At 37.2% G+C, this 20,533-nt stretch overlaps 2 protein-coding genes across 3 annotated transcripts in view; both read right to left on the reverse strand.

Moving 5' to 3' along the window:
• LOC121410064 (rab proteins geranylgeranyltransferase component A 2-like) overlaps nt 1–20,533 on the reverse strand; it is a 58,595-nt gene that overhangs the window by 27,683 nt on the left and 10,379 nt on the right. For both annotated transcript variants that reach the window (XM_041601918.1, XM_041601917.1), the window contains exons 2-6: nt 12,141–12,207; nt 11,661–11,733; nt 4,212–4,339; nt 2,647–2,980; nt 1,084–1,200 (exon numbers count right to left, since the gene is read on the reverse strand). In XM_041601918.1, coding sequence (XP_041457852.1) covers nt 1,084–1,200; nt 2,647–2,980; nt 4,212–4,339; nt 11,661–11,733; nt 12,141–12,207 — 719 coding nt within the window. The remainder of the gene's footprint in view (nt 1–1,083; nt 1,201–2,646; nt 2,981–4,211; nt 4,340–11,660; nt 11,734–12,140; nt 12,208–20,533) is intronic.
• Nucleotides 6,327–11,260, reverse strand: LOC121410065 (piggyBac transposable element-derived protein 4-like). Its single transcript, XM_041601920.1, has 2 exons — nt 9,773–11,260; nt 6,327–9,286 (listed from the first exon to the last, which is right to left on the reverse strand). The coding sequence occupies exons 1-2, from the start codon at nt 10,911–10,913 to the stop codon at nt 8,595–8,597; spliced, it is 1,833 nt and encodes a 610-aa protein (XP_041457854.1). The 5' UTR covers nt 10,914–11,260; the 3' UTR covers nt 6,327–8,594.

Consider the following 20,533-nt stretch of genomic DNA (forward strand, 5'->3'; position numbering starts at 1 on the left):
TTTTGTTGAAAATTAACTTACGGTTGCAGAGTTAGGTGTCATATGAGAGTCTTGCATGTAAACTTTAATGTTGACCTGAAAATGACCTTTGACCTTACCATGTGACCCCTGACTGCAGCATAACATGCACATCCCCTAAGTCTATCTAACATCCAAGTTTGGTGGAATGCGACTTACGGTTGCGGAGTTAGGTGTCATTAGAGTCTTGCATGTAAACTTTAATGTTGACCTGAAAATGACCTTAGACCTTATCATTTGACCTCCCACTGCAGCATAAAATGCAGGTCCCCCAAGTCCATCTACCATCCAACTTTGGTTGAAAAGCAACATACGGTTGCGGAGTTAGGTGTCATAAGAGTCTTGCATGTAAACTTTAACGTTGACCTGAAAATGACCTTTGACCTTACCATGTGACCTCAGACTGCAGCATAACCTGCAGGTTTCCCAAGTCCATCTACCATCCAACTTTGGTTGAAAAGCGACTTATGGTTGTGGAGTTGGGTGTCATAAGAGAGTCTTGCATGTAAAATTTAACGTTGACCTGAAAATGACCTTTGACCTTACCATGTGACCTCAGACTGCAGCATAACATGCAGATTTCCCAAGTCCATCTACCATCCAACTTTGGTTGAAAAGCGACTTATGGTTGTGGAGTTGGGTGTCATAAGAAAGTCTTGCATGTAAAATTAAACGTTGACCTGAAAATGACCTTTGACCTTACCATGTGACCTCAGACTGCAGCATAACATGCAGGTCCCCCAAGTCCATCTACCATCCAAGTTTGGTTGAAAAGTGACTTACGGTTGCGGAGTTATGTGTCATTACAAGTTTGTGACGGGGCGACAGACGGACACCTCTGGTGGGCGAGACAAAAATAACGTATTTCTTTCCTTCACACTGCCATTTTTTTTTGATACACCGATTTTGCACAATCTGCACCAGCGCATGATGACATCGACATAGTTTACCAGGGTATGTAAAACAAGGAGAAAAACTTTTAATTTATGAGTGTCAGACAGGGAATGAGTGAGCAAATACATATCAGCTCCATCTTCTTTTACAAAACCTAATGATGAAACATACCTGTTCAACTCTGCCATTGATATTTGTAAGGATTCGAGTGACAGCCTTAAACTCTGCATAGCGACTTATTCTCGATGAAACAAGAAGCTCCACCATCGCACCTCTACAAAACATCAACTGAAATATGAACAAATAAGAGGCTGTAACAATGTTTGTCAGACACGCCTGGCCATTCCCTGTTTATTTAGGTCGAGACCAGGCTTAATTATCAGAACCAGTGTTGCGATAAACAGTTAAATATCAAACTGGTTAACATGTTAGAGTCACTCTGCACAAATGTTGATTGTCGGTTGGTTTATATGGAACTGTAATTCTTTGTGTTTTTATTCTTTCTTTTTCTTGAGATTTAGATATTAAATTTTAATTTTTATACTATGGATGTTGATTTGGAGATTATGAAATAACAGAATTTTGCACCTTATAATTTGTCATTATCATCATTATATTCAATTGCAAACCTTAACCCTATCTAGGCCGGGGGGGGGCCTCGGAGGCCCCCCCCCTCAACGAATCGCGCGATATTTTCGCCGTGCGAAATTTTTTGACCGCGCCGCTCGCTGACTTTTTACTTTCAAGTCTTGCGCAACTTTTGAGACCAATTTTGCATCACCCGGGTACGTGGTTCCGAAATTACGCAACATTATGTAAGTGCATGTCAGACCAAAAATTGCTCAAAAACGTGATTTCGTGTACAAAGTCAATGCAAATTGTGTTTTCAACCAAAATTCATAAATGTATGATTATTTTTAGTTTTTCTAGTCTAAATGTATTCATTTTATGCTTTTTATGATCACAGAAGAGTCCCCAACAAATTTCATTGAAAAAACAATGAAAAACAAAAGGTCCAAAAAACAAAGAAATACATAAGAAATTGCAAAAAACAATATAATACATAAGAAAATGATTTGATATCACAATTTTTTTCATGTACACTTGTTAAAGACACCACTAAGAGTTTCTGTACCAAAAATTAATACATTTGGAGCTTTATTTAGGGAGTTAGAGGGAAAAGTATGATTTCGCATACTAATTACGCATAAATTAGCATAATCACTTAATAGCGATTCGCATGAAATAAATTACTATACAATCTTGTAGATTATGCCCAAGGCAACCCGCGTGCCAAATTTCGGCGCGATCGCGCGGTCGACGGCCGAGATCTTAGGGGGGGCCTGGGAGGCCCCCCCCGGCCATAGGAACTCCCAAAATACCCCGGCCTAGATAGGGTTAAATCAACTTCAACTAGAGATAAAAGATAAACATGCACGACTGTTCATTTTTTCTTACATGAAAGAGTGAAAACCAAGCCCTATACAGAAAGCTACAATTTCATAGTGGTTTCTACAAGTCTTTCATAAAGCATTGATAACTTGTACCTGGTCCCTCTGAAAAGGCCTCAAACCAACAGTCCTTTGGCATACTTAATATCAACCATGGTGATCTCTTTGCAATTCTATTAACTCAAGAAAAGCATCAAAGATATTGTGAGCTTTAAACATAATTGAAATATAAGTTCAACAAACATGTAGTAGGGTATGTTTCTAGACAGAAATGCATACATACCTTAGGAGAAAGGTCAATGTTAAATTTCCTCCAACTCCTCATGATTTCTTCCCATGTCCACTCTTTTTGGACGTTTTGAGTAGCTGTTGTAGTTAGTTGATCTTCACTAGAAGTTTGAGGTTGGGTAGGACAAGACTCATTCTTTAATGTACGATCATCAGAGCTGTCTTTATTAACTTCATGAGATGTCTTTGGTTCTTCATCCTGTACTGAACACTCCTCTACTGTACTCATCAATGATGAAGCTGAATGAGGGGCATCGGAATCCACGGAATTGGAATTCACAGATGTGTCACAACTTGAATCAGGCCCACAAGAACTTTCAACCGTTTCCCTGTAATTTATTGATACACGATTGATTCCTCTATTGTAGATGTCTTCGATTTAAGATAAAAATAAACATTGTATTGTATATGCAGCTATAAGCTGAATTTGTACAATTTACATAATTATCAGCAGCAATTTTAGAATAAATTTTTGGAAGCCATCTTGGATTTTTGGACATACCTGAACCAGAACATCCATATAACAACTTGACCAAATGTGCCTAATCCTTAAAACCATTAAATAGCAAACTAAATTAAGACTGCATAAGATTTAAGAAATAGATGAATTGTGGATTTTAAATAAGTGCTTGTTACCACAAAATCGTAAAATAGCCTTAAAAACGGACATACTGAAGCTTTTCGACATGCACTCATCGGAGTAAAATCGCATGAATGACTAAAAACGCTAGAGCAAAACAATAAAATAGAACCAAAATTAGACAATGGAGACTAAATGGAAAGCCATGATTGGCCATCAAGATAAACAAGTTAGGCTTAATACCAGCCGCATATTGAAGCGAAGCAACTAAAATAACTCAAGGGTTCTTACAAACTCCTTCTGGTGACACAGAATCGGGTCTGCTAGCTGGATATTATATACTCCTTGCTCGGCTGAGCACCTTGAACCAAGATGAACAGTTTTGTTCAGCGCATGCTTGGTTGCTCAGCAAGTGGTAAGCAATAGCTAATTTACTACCACCATCCGTCACACTACTAGCGGTGCGTTTTCTGCATGCGTGTGGAGGCTGTGAATGTGCGCTAATTCAACAATTTCCGATAGAGGCGGACACAATTATGGATTTTTACGCTACGGCAGCCATTTTGAACACCATCTTGGATTTTCCAGGTACCCTGAAGTGCTTTTGTTTACTCTTACCTGTATCAAAAAACAATTTTACTCGCTTAGACCATGGAATATGCACCAAACTAAGATATCTAGGGTGAATAATAAATAAATTATGTCAATTTTCAGTGATTGGTGGCCATATTTGACGCCATCTTGAAAACAACCACTTTCCCAGATGCCGATTTTTGTAGATTTTAATATGTTATTCCCAAGGTCAAATAGTACCAAGAACCATTGAAAAACCTTTTGTTGCAATTTGTTTGGGGTGAGAGTATTTTTGGTTGTATATTGACCTGACTAATTTTGCTTGAAAAAATGTTACCTCATGTAAAATTATTTTTCAAATATAATTGATCAAACAGCGGGGTAAAATGAAAACGAAACATGCTTACTGATCCTTGACATGAATTTCTTCCTCTATATTGGTAGCAGTCATATGATATGAAGGGCAAGGTACAATCCTAAGTTCCTCTTCTACTTCAATGTTTTCATTTGAGTTAACAGGAGCAATGTCTGCAGACTGAACATATAGCAATTTGTAAATCATACATCATGAACATTTGTTACAATCATCATCATATGGTCAGCAATTCTCTACTCTTCAATAAAACTTCATAAATTTACTGTGTAAATATTAAATCTATTAACTTGCAGTTATAAAAATGCTACATTTTGTAAATGCATGTCAGAACAAAAATTGTTTAAAAAAAGGTGATTTCTTGTAATTCAATGGGTTTTTTTACAAGAATTTGTGAATGTACTTTAATTCTACTCATTGACATCAATCGATTTATGTTATTTATGATTCAAATGTTGTCATCAACAATTTGTATTGAAAAAAATTACATCTAAAAAAATGTTTCTTACATGCATATTGAAATTTTGACATTAGATTTAGTTTAGGCTCTGAATTTGAGAAATAAAACACAAAGTGAAATTCTAGCTAACTTTTGATCTGTAGGGGAGACCGGGGTTATTTGGAACATGGGGTAAGTTGAAACATTGTAATTTTCTTTAAATAAATTTCTGCAATACTGTCCTCAATTTATTGTCATTATCAACAGCCATCTACCATATTACAGACGACACATGTGCAAGAAGCCTGGTGAAGCTAGAAAGGAATTTTTGGTTTTTTACCTTCTGAGTAATTTTTTTCTCTTTCAGAACTGTTATATTATTTCAGAGAAGTTTAAAGATCAGGTTGGCCACTTTGGGGGTATGATAGACACTTGTACCAAGCTACAAAATGAGGTTATTAATATGCCATGGTTAAGTCCTTTTTTTGTGCTGTAAGCTTATAAACGTCAAATGTGCCTCCAGGGTTAGTTGGAACAAAATTGAAGGGGTTAGTTGGAACATGTTCCAACTTACCCCAAACATAATTATAAATAAAAATATATAAAGTATTTCAAACTCTTCTGAAAAATTATTGTATACCATGCTTGTTTTGTTTATCAGTTAGGTCTGAGTGTGCATTTAAGGCCTATTGTACATGTAGGCCCCTAATGCAATATTAACCCTCATCAAACTCAAATTGACCCCCCACCTCCCTAAGGAAAATCTGGTCACTACGCAATCGCGCAATTTTTTTTTTACTACACTGCTCGCTGACTTTTTACTTCCAAGTCTTGCGCATCTTTTGAGACCAAATTTGCAATGTCTGTGTGCGCGGTTGCGAAATTACGCAACATTTTGTATTGTGCATGTCGGACCCAAAATTGCTCAAATGCATGATTCCATGTACAAGGTCAATGCAAATTGTGTTTTTCAACCAAAAGTCATAAATGTATGATTATTTTTTTACTTTTGTTGGTTCAAATAGATTTATTTTATGCTATTTATGATAGCAACAGAGTCCCGACAAAGTTCATTGGAAAGAACAAAGGTTCGGAAAAAAAGAAATACAAATAAAAAAAATACACAAGAAAATATATTTTTTGCATTTTTTGGTGGATATTTGTTATGTGGAAATTTATACTCTCACCAAAAATTAGCATTCGACTAGCTTAATAAATACATGTAGAGTTAAAGGCAATAACATACCCCCCAAAAAATTAGGGCAAATTTCATATGCTTATTGGCATAATTAATTAATGAAAATTATAAACAATTAATTTTTGTCTTGTAAATTTGATGCAGAAGTACATGAAATTGCTGATAGTACACTTAATTGCATGTAAAATCAAATGCACCCAGATATGTGGAATTCTACTAGTCTGCTTGCGTGAGTGGCTGTATAATAGAAAACATAAAGTTCAACAAATCCACACTTTAAATATTTTGAACTTGAAAAAATAAAGCAAATAGGATAAAACCATGAAATATTACAGTTTTAAGAAGTTTTAGTATAATTCTTAATTGACCATGCAGTGTTCCAACTTACCCCATACCATGTTCCAACTTACCCTGTATTGGGTATAAAGTTGGAACGTTTGCGATGGTCTTGTTCAAGGTGGATTTTTTCAGTAACCATTATAGAGTTTAAAATTTTATGTGGTACATTTAACCCTATAAGTGTCACATAGTAATAGTGTTGAATGTCAGGGTATTTTACAGTGACTACGTATAGATCCTTTCTGACCTTATTTAGTGACTAAAGAATGAATAAAATATGGCAAGTTATATATCATTTTGAAGGTCATGACAAAATCTATCTGTTGGAATATTTTTTTTATAAAGGGCGCCCTCACACTTCATGAACAGCGCCCTCACAGGCGGATGCACTCTCTCATCCAGAATCATTCATGCACATTACCACCACATTTTGTCAGACAAAAAATAAAGCAATTCATAGATAATTGTATTCAATTTGTAGGAAATTTACTCAGCTTTCCAAATATGTAACTTTCTTTCACATATCTTGTTTTATTACAAAGTTATGAACAAAATTAGGCAAGTACGTAGAAATATAATTTTTCATAAAAAAGGCATATTACAATGTTTTTGGCAGCTTTGTCATTTTTTCAGTTGAAAGAAGGCAGTAACACTGTTTGGAATAATTTGGCATTACATTTTCAAGGTTATGATGTACAGTACTGTATCTTTTTGAATACTCACTAAGGTAGGGTGCCCTCATTGTTACGTAACTATGTATTACATACTATAACGCTCTCCGCTGTGCATAGAGTCGAACGACGTATAATTACATGTGGTTCCAATTTGTAAGACATTCTATCAGCTTTCTAAAAAAAATCAGTCTCTACTACATATCTTTTACTTTGAAATTATGCAAAAAAAAATTGCAGCAATATGATGTGAAATAAATACAAAAAACCCTAGAACACATGTTTGCTGTTTGTTGTTGTTCTCAGCTGTATGGAATGTAACGCAGTACAGTGAATGAAAGATCTTGAGAGAAACCTTACAGGTACAATTTCAGTTTTATGGTGCATTGAGAGAGAGAGAGAGACTATTCCCAGGAACACACATATTGGATGCATGATTTGTATAACTTTGAAATACAAACTATGAAAAAGATAAAATAATAAAAATATAAAATTATAAATAAAATATGTGATAGAATTATAGACCCATATTTTTGTTTCTTGGCCATTTGTAAACCACTGAGAAAAACAAAGAATGGAACAAGTTCACTGTACCATACAAACAATATTGCTTTCTAAACATCAAGCACATACAAGTATATACAATATGTACAAAAGTAATCTCAGGTAATTTGGCACTAACAGGAAAAATATGCATAACATGCTGTAAGAATTTGTCGAAGTAAAAAAGGTAAATAAATTATGCCCGAGTTACATGATAAACACGAGTGATTTACTGTCTTCAAACTCAGTACAGTAGAACCTTTTCATAAAGGGCTAGATATAAAAAAACACTCTCTTACCATGACTTCTGATCCCACCGCTGTACTTATTTATTTTTTTCAACCCTGATATAACGAGGTTCCGCTGTGTTTACAAGGATAACTTTTGAGACTTTACACACAAAAAAAAGGTTCAAGGCTTCAAAACACCAATACATGTTTCAAACAAACAAATGACATCACCTGAGCACAGGTTGTTTCAGCAGGAGTTGCACAAGATTTTTTGGCAATTTTTTTTACAAGAAATATGAACTTTGGTAGTCTGGGAAGAACCCCAGTACATTACTTGAACGATGTAATTCACACACAAATCTCTTTAGATATAAATAATAAACTATTTCTATAGCACTTTGCAGACAAATAAACCCCAGCATGTCACCTGAATGATGTAATTCACACACAAATCTCTTTAGATAAATAATAAAATATTTCTAAAGCACCTTGTTGACAAATAAAGTTACATGGCAAGCAATATGAACAAGTAATAGACTTGATTATGGCCTGTATAATATTCAAGTACAGTGAAACCCTGTTATAACGAGCTTGGATATACATGTCGTGAAATTTGGCAGTCCCACTGACCTCGTTATAATGGGGTTTCTTTGTACTACATTCAACTCAGCCTTAGTTGAATATCTTGGGAAAGATGACATAAATTTGACTTATGTGAGGCAAAAAATAGAAAATAAAGGAAAGATGATTGGTATCGATCTCAGACTTTGGTGATATTCAATTTATGCGATTTTGGTAGAGTTGGCTATACTTTACAAAACCTCTCAAAATTATTATAGCTAATGTGTAAAAAAAATAAATAATACTACTAGATACATACATGGAGGTAAGTATGATAAAAGATCAATGACATGTAAGAACTAAAAAGCAAATTATATGTGTAGCTGTGCTTGTCATCAGTCCCACATCAATGTTCTTTAGTAATTTAGTTCACAGTTCAATCCGAGTCTTCTTGATCCTGATCAGTTACCCTGCGCTTCACACCACGGCGGGCTGACCCCTGGGTATGGTCCAGGCGTGCTGCACACTTTTCATGGCAGCCAACACTGCAGGCTGGGCACCAGTGGCGGGACCTACGTCTTTTGCCTCCTTTACGATCACTACAGATGGTGCAGTCCATTTCTTTTCGTCCTGGCAGAAGCACCAGGTGATGCTGTGGTGTGGCCTGGCGTGGTACTTCGTCAGTGGCAGTGCAGAGAGTCTCGACAACTGATACCAAGAAATCGTGTCTGCTGAGCTTACGACCATCTGTATTGAGAAGGTAGATCTCGTACGCATTCAGGAGAGCAATATCAATGAGGTGCCGAAAAACCTTTACCCAGTAGCGATGGGTAGCTCGCTCGGCTGCAACATGACAAACTTTTTTGTCACTCACATCTACACCGCCCATGAACTGGTTGTAATGAGAGACCATAACAGGCTTGGTCACCTCCTTCCCCCTCTTCTCCTTTGTCACATTTTCTGCGGGGAACCGAGTGCTAAGGAGGATGACTGGCTTTTTTTGGGACTGCTTTTCACGAAAAGCCACAGCGAGAATGTCCCCCTTGCGACGATACGTAGTCTCACCAACTTTGAGTTTTGCCTTGGTGATTTCAGCCGGCATGCCCCGTGAGTTTGCTCGTACTGTACCTGCAAATTCATAAAAATGCAACAGGAGTAAACATTATGAATATAATGATAAATTTTAGTCTAATAACTGCACAACTTTCATGCATTACATTACACATAATTTTATAGAAAATGCTATGAAGGACCTGCAGTACAAACCAACCAATGCAGTACCGGATCGGGGGGGGGGGGGGGGGGGGGTTGGGAAAAATTGGCACCGGCCCCTCTTTTTTAGCTGATTACCTTTTATTTTTTCATGTCGGCCAAATTTTCGCCCCCCCCATGCAATGCAATTGCTTGAAGCTACACGAACATTTTTATGCTGCTTGTTTTTAGTGAGAGAAAAGAGGCTAAGGAAAGCTAACTAAAACAAAACTTAATTTTTTCTTAAAATTTTTGCAGGTAAGCCAAATCATAAAGATCAATAAATAACGCAATAAATAAATAAATAACGTATGGATAGTCAATTACTAATAATTTATGGAAAAATAAAGTGATTATGCCCACCTGTAAGATATGTATCATTCTGAAACAATACTTCTGCGAGGTGTGGCTTCGTATAAAAGTTGTCGGTATACAAATGATACCCCTTGTTCAGGAGATGACTCTTGCTCATGAGAGTCATGACGACTCCGTGCGCTTGGCCCTCATCATGCCGAATGTCGAAATCTTTCCCAGCATATAGTTCCATGTGATACACGTAGCCATTCGAGTCGCACAATTCAAATTTCTTTATGCCAAACCTGGCATGTCTTTTGTTCGGCATATACTGAATGTAGACAATCCTGTTCTTCATTCCTATCATGGATTCATCTATGCTTACATTCTCTGATGGTACATAGTGACGCTTGAACGAATCGTTGAATCGATCGAGGATGGGTCGCACTTTGTGCCAGGGGTCAAATCCATCCGCACCTCTTGGAACTTCAGTTGTATTATCGTTCACATGAATCATGCGGTTTATCAAAGAAAACAGCCAGAAGGGCATCACAGCATTGAAGTACGGGGTGGCCTGGCTCGGTTGTGTCGACCAGTAGCTGGTAAGACGCTTCTTTTGAACGAGTCCCATATTGATGCTAAGCCCCAAGTACTTTTTGAGTAACACCACACTGATTCCATTTGAGGGCCACTTTTTGAATCTAGAATTAGGGTGCTCCCTTATCCATTCTATGACTGCATCATCTGTCAGGAAAGCGTTCGCATATCGATTGGTTTCACGTACCATGTGAACCAAAAGTTCTTGGTCGAGGAACAGCTCTATGTATGAAATTGGCTGGCTATTTCTAGGAGGTGCATTCCTTGGCCCCACATTCCTCGGCAGAAACGATGCCCTACTTCCTGGGTCGGCCTCTGGCTCGGGTGGCTGCACTGGAATCCAATCAGGATTCCCGTTATCATCCTGCCGGGGCTGGGCGGCTGCTTCCTGCTCAGCAACCCGTCGCCGTTTCGCAGCCCGCGGTGTCCCTGCACTGTTTTCAGTTTCACTGTCCGAACTCGCAAATGGATCTGACGGAATGTCGTACTCGTAGCTACTTTCGCTCGGGTCGATGTCCATATCTGATCCTTCTGTACTTTCATTGTCTGCTAGAAAAGTTTCAAACAATCCTGGTCGACCAGGACCGCGAGATGTCGAAGGAATATCACTCATTTTCACTCAACTGTCGCCTCGCCGACCACGCACAACACGACCAAAATATCACCACACGTGTACAATTGCACAACAACAACAACGCAAACTACGCTCAGCTGATCGATCAAAACACAACCTTTTCGTGTCAAAATGAAACAAAATATCTGATTGGTTGGTGGAGCTACGATATTATAGTTGTTATTTATTAAATGGTCGATGTGTAAGCCAATCACAGACAAGTTTTCATGTACCTAGCACCGCCCATTACGGAGCAGCTGTCAATCAAAAACAGGGCCGATCTAGTCGGCCGAAGCATCCCGGCGGCAGATTCATGGCCGATTAAATCGGCCCGTAACATATATAGGGTTAAAGCCCTTATGCTTCAAGCTGATATATTGCTTCTAAAATAAAATCTATTTGGATTTTCAGCCATTTTTGTCAAAAATGTTTCAACTAACCCCGGTCTCCCCTACTTTCTAAACCTTGTTTTTTGAACATATAGAGGTGCATATATCAATTTCTTCACTAAACAGGGTGTTTGCAATAGCAAAGCTTTGCTATAATTGGGGATATTGGCACTGATGTGTCAATAAGTTCCCAGCCAATCACACTTCGAGAACCAGCTTATGTATACAGTAATAAAAAAGAAAGGTCATATTTATCCAGGGTAGCGACTTCAGCTCCCAAAAATGTTCAACATGTACAAACGGGCCTGACTAACATATTATTATTATTTTGTGATAATTATCATGAATGTAGTCATACCTTATTCTTTTTTATCCAATCTAGAATACCTTTAAGATGAAAGGAAGCCCATTCTCCACTGTAAAAGTCATTTCTGCAAAATGTTTGAGATAAGAAGAATCATTTAAAAGATGGAATGCCTCTGGCTCTCTCTCTCCTGTATTAAATAGCAGTGCAGATTTTGAAAACAACTACAAATCTGCACCTAACCCAAAAATTGATCTTTGTCGTAAATATAATGAAACTCAAAGCCTATTTCTGGGTGCTCAAGCACTTTAGTGAGCTCTCGTTTGTATATTTCTTAGATGACTGATGCTGACTTTTGAGAATGACTAATGAGAATTTTATAGGTATATTTTCAACCCTTGAGTGCAAAGTTGGAGGCACAGTACACTTTTAGAAGGTTTGTATTCTGAATTATGCAAGACGATACATGTACGTGTAGTGCAAGTACCAATACAAGTTTGAACAGATCATCAAACCAGTATTTTGCTAACTTACCTGTCTAAATGCAGTACTTTATGACCATTTCTTGCTAAAGCTGCAGCTATGATGCTTTCTTGCACACCTGTATAATAATAATGAACAAACACAGCCACTATGAAACAATACTCATCCAGATGAATTTGTCATGGTCAGCATGACATCACAGTACTGTGGAAATATGCTTGATTTGTTTTTACACTGTCAGTTCTCAATAGCTATAGGTCAATTTACGACCAAAAATACCCTTACCCGGAACAAATTGCAACAAATGATTTTTCAATGTTTTTTTTGTACTATAGGACCTCAGGAATAACGTACTAAAAACCTACCAAAATCTGCATCCGAGAAAGTGGTTATTTTCAAGATGGCTGCCATTCACTGAAAATGGATACAACTGACTTTATTATCCACCCTAGAATCCTATTTCGGTTCAAAATCCATGGTCTAGGGGTAAAGAAAATGTTGATACAGGCTAAAGTGAATTATAACCCCTCCAGTGTACCTGGCAAATCCAAGATTGTGCCGAAAATGGATGCCGTAGACTGAAAATCCACAATTCATCTAACTGGCTTAAATTTGGTTCTTATTCTATGGTTTTTTTTCTGGTGACCACAACATACATGTACAACTTTTATGGCTTGATCTTTCTGCGCGCGATGGCATGTAAAGAACCGTTGGGTGCATTGGAGCAAGTTACAAGGACAGCCAGTGGTCTGGTGTGTCCAAAAATCCAAGATGGCTTCCAAAAGTTTTAGATGGCTGTTGATAATTAAAATGGACATAGTTCATTTCATATCCGTAGACTGAAAATCCAAAATTCATCTAACTGGCTTAAATTTGGTTCTTATTCAATGGTTTTAGGGTGAAGTAGTAAATTGGATCAAGTTACAAGGATTGCCAGTGGTCTCCAAAAATGGAGTCTAAAATTGCTGCTGCTACTTACAAAAACAACATAGTTTGTTCAATATCCAGAAATATGATTTTTGTGTCTATGCCATGGTTAAATGGGTCAAATAATACATTGGGACAAGTTACAAGGAAAATCAGTGGTCTGGTATATGTGCAAAAATCTGTGATGGGTTCCAAAAATTGATTCTGAAATGGCTGATAATACTTAAAGCGGACATAACTCATTTCCTTTTGGCCTGGGAGATGTGACTTTAATGAAACCACTGGTTTCAAGGGTCAAATATTACATTAGGATAAGTAACAAGGACCATCTATGGCCTGGTTTGTCAACAAATTTAAGTTGGCTTCCAAAAATTTATTCTAAATTGACTGCTGTTACTAAAAGCGGGCAGTACAAATGAACATAGCAATAACTGAGAGTGAGAAAAGAATCTTGATTGGATATTATTAGTATAAACATCATCAACAGAAGTCTAATGAGAGTTATTGTTTCAGTGAGTATCTGAAAAAACAACAAAAACATGCAAATTATATAAGTTGGGGACCCCGTCTCATGAATACCCCGATGTCCATTATTTGGAAGCCTAGGAACTTCCAACAAGGCTTCGATAAAGTCGGAACAATCTTTGGATTTTGATAAGGGCATGGCACTGTGCAAGGGGCTACGCATGTGGTCCATAGACGTAGTCGGTCATTGATATAAGAAGTGACACGCATTTTCACTAAGGATGTAGCGATCCAGACATTGGAAAATGTGGAGTAAATTTGTCGATATCATCGATGTGAATAAATCTATAAACTGTATATATAAAATGAGATTGACTTTGAATCCTTTCCTTTCGGAGTTTTGAAGTTATCAGTAATCCCTTAATTTTCTGCTTCAATCACAATTTGCGCAACCTGTACGGCTGTGACGCCGCCTGTGTGGCCGGAGAAGCATCAAATAGACATTAAATGTGTTGCATTTAGCAGCAATCTAAGCTCGTCAATATTGATATTTTCGATAGCTACTGCACTTCGCGAAGGAGGGGGCACACCCCCTCCCCCGCACATGGGCCGTGCGTGCTCTACATGCACCGAGGCTGCTGGACCTTACGTGTAATTTGGCATACTCACCTGACAAGCGTGAAGTACATGTATGGTCAAAATAATTCTCCGAATAAATAGTTAAAACAGAAATCAAGCACTTACCACGATTATATGGATGAAGGTCTAACGAGAGGCAGTTTCCTGACATCTGGGCACAAACTGGAACCTCAAAAAAACGAAAAGTTCTCTCCTTCTACCCCAGTCTCGATCGGCCATTTTGTTACGATTCATAACAAAAATGGCCGATCGAGATGGGGGTAGAAGGAGAGAACTTTTTGTTTTTTTGAGGTTCCAGTTTGTGCCCAGATGTCAGGAAACTGCCACTCGTTAGACCTTCATCCATATAATGTAGGTATGTGACAAAAAAAATAAAAATCCTCAAATCTCAATGAATTTGGTATCATTTGAAAGCCCTTAAAGGGGAAGTTCACCCTGACAAAAACTTTATTGTAAAAATAGCAGAAAAAATAATAAAAAATATTGCCGAAGGTTTGAGAAAAATTCATAAAATAATTAAAAAGTTATTAGAATTTCAATTATTTGATTTGTGACGTCATATGCGAGCAGCATTCCTACATAACGAATGGTAAAAAATCAATAAAATGTCATTTTCTCAGAAAATTGAAAATGGTTTTCACTGTACCTTTTGTATATCAATAGACAAATTATTTCACACCCGATCATGAATAGAAAACAAAATTAAGTCATCAGGAACCATGCAAAATTTGAAATTCATGCATTTTATATTACATAACACTTTTTAACGAATTTTCCTCAAACCTTCACCAATATTTTTTACTATTTTTTCTGCTATTTTTGCAACAAAGTTTTCTTCAAGGTGAACTTCCCCTTTAAAAAGACCTTTCAAATGATACCAAGAACTCAAATTTTCATCAAGAAATTATAAAGTTATTCCAGTTTAAGTCGCGCATATTTATCCAAATTTGTGGTCATTGTCTTAATGTAAAGTCAATGGAGTGCATAACCGATTTTTGTGACCATTTTGTGACCATTTTGAACCCAAGTCTTCAACGGGCTCTAACTTCTTTGTTTTTTTAGCCCTTTGAAGTAATTTAGGTATCAATGGAAAGGTGAAAGAAAACTCAATTGATGTGTAATCATTTCACTTGGTAATTTTTCTTCTTAATATGTGTAAAATAATTTCTTTTAATTAATTCTAATTAATTATGCAAATTACGCAAAATCACAATTACTCGCCTCTTTTTTTTGCCAAATGAAGGTGATTATGAGATATAATTTATATATAATTTAGTTGGCATCAAAACAGCATCATGTAGATAATTTCCTCAATGAATTTGTTTAAAGTATTGTTTTTTGTAATTTCTAATGTATTTCTTTGTTTTTCTGATATAAATTACAATCAGCCCTTTTTCAACTTCAGTATTGTGTACATGTATGTATGGGGTCTTTTTTTTACAAATGAAAAATATCATTCCTTTTGTACATGTACTTTGTATGGTATAAAAATACAAGTGTGCTTTTCTGATGTATTTGATTGTTTCACCAGTTCTTTATGTATTTTATTGTTTCAACAAATTGTTTATAGATGGATAATGTAGCTTTCATTTTGGAGACCCTGGGCATTCGATTACAATTTTTTTAGGAAGGATGAGCAGCAGAGTCTGAGGGTGTTAAGATGTAGCATTGCATGCAATTCAAGTATCAAGAAGGAAACATAAAAATTAAGATTTAATATATGCATTTCTTAGATATGTATGATTACAACAAAGACCCTGTTCGAGCACTCATTTTTTGTAAAAAATAAGTTCATATTCTAGCGTGAAATCACTGCACATAAATAAAGCTCTGAACAGCAACAAAAACAGGCATCAAAGCTCCAAACACTCAAAACAAGAGAACAAAAGTGACAAAAAACTTCTACAAATCCAATCCCCATTTCAACTTATGAACATGACTCCCCCCCTGCACCCTTCTTGAAAAAAAATAATAATTATAATAAAAAAAAAAAATGAATAACATAGAAAAAAAAATAGACAATAGAGCCATGTGGAAGTGAAATATTTCCTCATGTTTTCATGTATTTTCTTACAAGAGTGAAAAATTAAACAACATATTTTTTGCATTTTAATCATGGGCGGAAATTGGCCCCAAAGGTAGGGGGACGCTGGCATCGGCGGCGAAAGCCAACAATTTTAGGGGGACCACCACCAAATTATTTTGATAATAAAAAAAACACACCAAAGGTTATCAACCAAAAATTATAAGGGGGACGCAGAAAATTAAATTTGACAAGCAAAAAAAAGAAAAGAAAAAAAAGGTTATCAAAATTAAATTTGGGGTGGGGGGATCGTCCCCCACCTCAAATTAAGGGCAGGGGGAGTACACTTCCCCCAGCTTTCGCCGCCTATGGATGCTGGCAACTCTGACAAGTAAAAAAAAAAGTTTATCCCCAAACTGTTGTAAGGTCATTTTAACCCCAAAAAGACCAAAAAAGAAAAAAAGAAAGAAAAAAAAATGTATTATTGTTACATGTCCCCTATTATTTTGGGTAGGGGGACGTGTCCCCCTGGGATTTCCACCCATGATTTTAATTTTAGAAAAGTCAACATTGATATTCCACTGACTCCAAATGAAACGATAATCAACCACCTCGACTCTTGACTTGAGTCACATAACCTTGGGATGATAAAATCTTTCTGTGACAAATGTATGTATTAAAATCAATATCAGAATAATTATCTACGGTATAATGACAGAGATTTCCCAAAAAAGGCACAACATTATCATCAAGTAAGCGATTTAAGATCTAGTTCAATCCAGCATGAACGACTCACTATCGACCGCTCCCATCACCCTTTCAACCGCAGGCGCATCGGGCAGCACGACTGCCGAGAGACCGGCTGTGACAAGGGTAGCTGGCATCTCTTATACATGTATCTGGACTGCGCAATGTCAGAATGGTATGATTTTGGATTTTTTGATAATGTTAATATATTTAAAGTCAATTCTTATACCTAATCGGAACATTCTTTTACTTACCATAAAAAATTTCGAACATTTACGCGTAACCCTGTAACCGATTCTCGGATCGGCGGCCGATCTCGATCTAATCAATGCTGATCGATCGTTTCATGCCGATCACCGATCATAGCAAATGTATCGTTACGATCCGTTGCAAAATTCCCCGCACCGCGCCGGGCCAAAGTTGGCTGCACTAGCCGGCCGTAGCTGCTGTGCGCTTGCTGTGTTAGCTCTTGGTCGGCTGCCATGCTGAAAGCCGATATGGCTGCAACAGTGAAATGGATGTCTTGATGTCCTTAACTGAGGTCATCATTGCTCCGGGGTTACCACAAATATAGATTAAAAAAAAATACCTGTTGCTGTAACAGTAAATTTTGCTGGGTCTATCTATTTTAATCTTTACTCTTACATTTGGCTTTCCATACTTTATTGTTTACATTCAACTTGTTTATTTCCATTCCTACTCATCTCATCCTTCTTTCCATCCTCTCAATCCACATACATTGTCATGATCTCATCTTTCATTCCATCTCCACAATACATCTCACATAGCAACACAGGTTCATTGCATTTCATTCATTCATTCAGTTTCCCCTCAGTCATGCTTCCTGGTTTTCCATTAGCTTTCCACTCCACATGGTCTTATTGTTTAATTCTCATTAGGATTCAGTTTAACTCATGATCACCCTTCTCTATTCTCTGATTGGTTCTTATTTTTAAATAGGGTTAGTTCATTTTATAGTTCATACCATTTTCCTTATATTTGATTGGTTGATTTCTATGATTATCCAATGTGGGTACATTGGCAGAAGATAAGATTGGAAAGTAAAGTCAGTGCTGATCTGGACTTCATCTTGTCAACTTCTAATTTATTTTGTGTTCACCCTATCTTCAGTTTAATAATTTTAGTTTAATTAAAGGAGAGCTTAGTTTGATTGAGTACAGGAGAGCATAGGAGACTGAGTTTGGAAGTGTACAAACGGTCATGTTACAACTGGTGGCAGCGGTGGGATGACTGAAACAATTGCTGGAGGAGGCTGAAAATTGGTAGGTGTATGTTGCCCAAGTTGGTGTACTTGTCTGTCAGAGGGGGCATTCCTCTTGGCTTGGTGTCTTGGGGGGCTCGATGGACTGAGCTGAGGTTGTTGGGAGTGCTGGAGTCTCTCTACCTTTTCTTCTAGCTTCTCTAGACGAAGGAGGACTTGCTGGAGCACTTCACCTTCATTCCTTAAAGCAGCAACCTGAGGACCCTCATCTGGTGGCGATTGTGATGAAAGAGAGTGGTCTGGTTCGATGAAGGTTGCTTCACTCTTGGAATGCGCATCAAAATGTTTCTGGCTGGTAGAGTTGCTGGATATCTGGAAGTTGTTTGGGTTGCCTCTTCCAAAAATCGCAGATAGGATAGTCTTAGCTTCATGGAAGTCTTTCTGTCTAGATTCTGAAAAGCTCTCCCAAACTTGCAAGGCGGAGCCCGCTAGACACGAGGGAAGGAGGACGTGTATACGGCTAGGCGCATCAGGTGCCATCTCCACGGCGACTTCAAACCGTCTGACCCATTGTCGAAAATCTTGCCCATCATCTCCTGTGAACACCTCTGGTAATTCAATGTTAAACATGGTTAAACCTATGTCATCAAATAACTTGACACTGCTGAAAAGGGTATGAACTATAAAATGAACTAACCCTATTTAAAAATAAGAACCAATCAGAGAATAGAGAAGGGTGATCATGAGTAAAACTGAATCCTAATGAGAATTAAACAATAAGACCATGTGGAGTGGAAAGCTAATGGAAAACCAGGAAACATGACTGAGGGGAAACTGAATGAATGAATGAAATGCAATGAACCTGTGTTGCTATGTGAGATGTATTGTGGAGATGGAATGAAAGATGAGATCATGACAATGCATGTGGATTGAGAGGATGGAAAGAAGGATGAGATGAGTAGGAATGGAAATAAACAAGTTGAATGTAAACAATAAAGTATGGAAAGCCAAATGTAAGAGTAAAGATTAAAATAGATAGACCCAGCAAAATTTACTGTTACATTGCCATGCAGAAAACCGCGGATTAATTGGAGTTGCGTGCCCCTCAACCGTTCCACATTCCTCTTAAAGAAAAAGATTTCAGTTCACTTTTTTCTGCCCAGCTAGCGCCATTTGGCAGGCTATGCTCGTAAATTACTTCCACCACCATGCACAAGAATGTTATCGCGACCTCCAAACTCTGAGCCCATCATGTTCTCTGTTTTGTTTCACGTTCTCAATTGTTATTGTACTTTCTGTTATATTTCGAAAAATAAAGGAAACTTGATGTGTTTTGAAAGCATGTTTATATTCTTAATCAGTCTAAGAATATGAAAAGCATGTTTACATTTTCTTCTTTCCAGCAGTAAGATGAGAGGTTATGTACATGTAGGCTGTGGAAGAAAGTGAAGAGGGGTGTAAACCAACTCCTCCATTGATTATAATTTTTATTTTCCTTTCTTGACTAGATGTTTTCATATTTTACCTCCATTTCCTCAAGTTATCATTTCCATCTCTCACTCTCAACTTTTTAAAAATCATGTCATTCTTTCTCATTCATCTGCATTTGTTTAAAACCATACTTTTTTTCTTGGGGGGGGGGGTTACTGCGGCAGCCCGAACACGTACTGTGTTCGGGCTGCGAACAGCTTCACCCAAGCTCACCGGATCCGGACCGGGTCGGCCAAAAGAGATTCGGGAATTTAATGATTATTTGTTATTTTGTAAGAAATTGGAAAGAAGGAATCAATACATACTTACAACTTAAGCCGCAATATTCACAATCCTCAAAACGAAGAAGTACATGTAATGTCCCAAAACTAGGCAAAAATGGAGGGATGTTTTTCCGATGTGCATTAAAAGTCGTTTGTACAGGAACCAATGGAGGATCGATATAGCCTTTTGACGAGGCAACGGGATAAATTTGATTTTTGTCAGCAAACAGGCGAAAAAACAAAAACAAACAATAAAAGAAAAATATACTTAAAAAATAAAATAATAATTGAATATGCGTAATATGTGTGAATTTTAGTAAGTTCATATGTTCATCAGATTTGCCAATAGCACTAAAGTCCATATAGAAAATATAACTTAAGGCCCCGACAAAAGGCTATCATTCGATGCGTCGGAGAGAGATTTACATGAATATTCATGAGTCTAGTTCCGTAAATTCTTGCTTTTCCCTTTGCCTGATAACCAGTCAACATACGGCTTTGGTTTTTTCTTTGAAAGAAATAACATATTTTCTTTTGAATTATTTGTTTTTTCTTTCTTTCTCCTTCATTTTTTTCTTTTCTTCTGTTCTATTTTATTTTCCTTTGCCCTTTTTTTATTCTCGTTATTTTGTTCCCCTACCTTCTCTTCATTTTTGGGTCGGTTTTT

The sequence above is a fragment of the Lytechinus variegatus genome, chromosome 3 (assembly GCF_018143015.1).
Source record: "Lytechinus variegatus isolate NC3 chromosome 3, Lvar_3.0, whole genome shotgun sequence".
NCBI classification, from domain to species: domain Eukaryota; kingdom Metazoa; phylum Echinodermata; class Echinoidea; order Temnopleuroida; family Toxopneustidae; genus Lytechinus; species Lytechinus variegatus.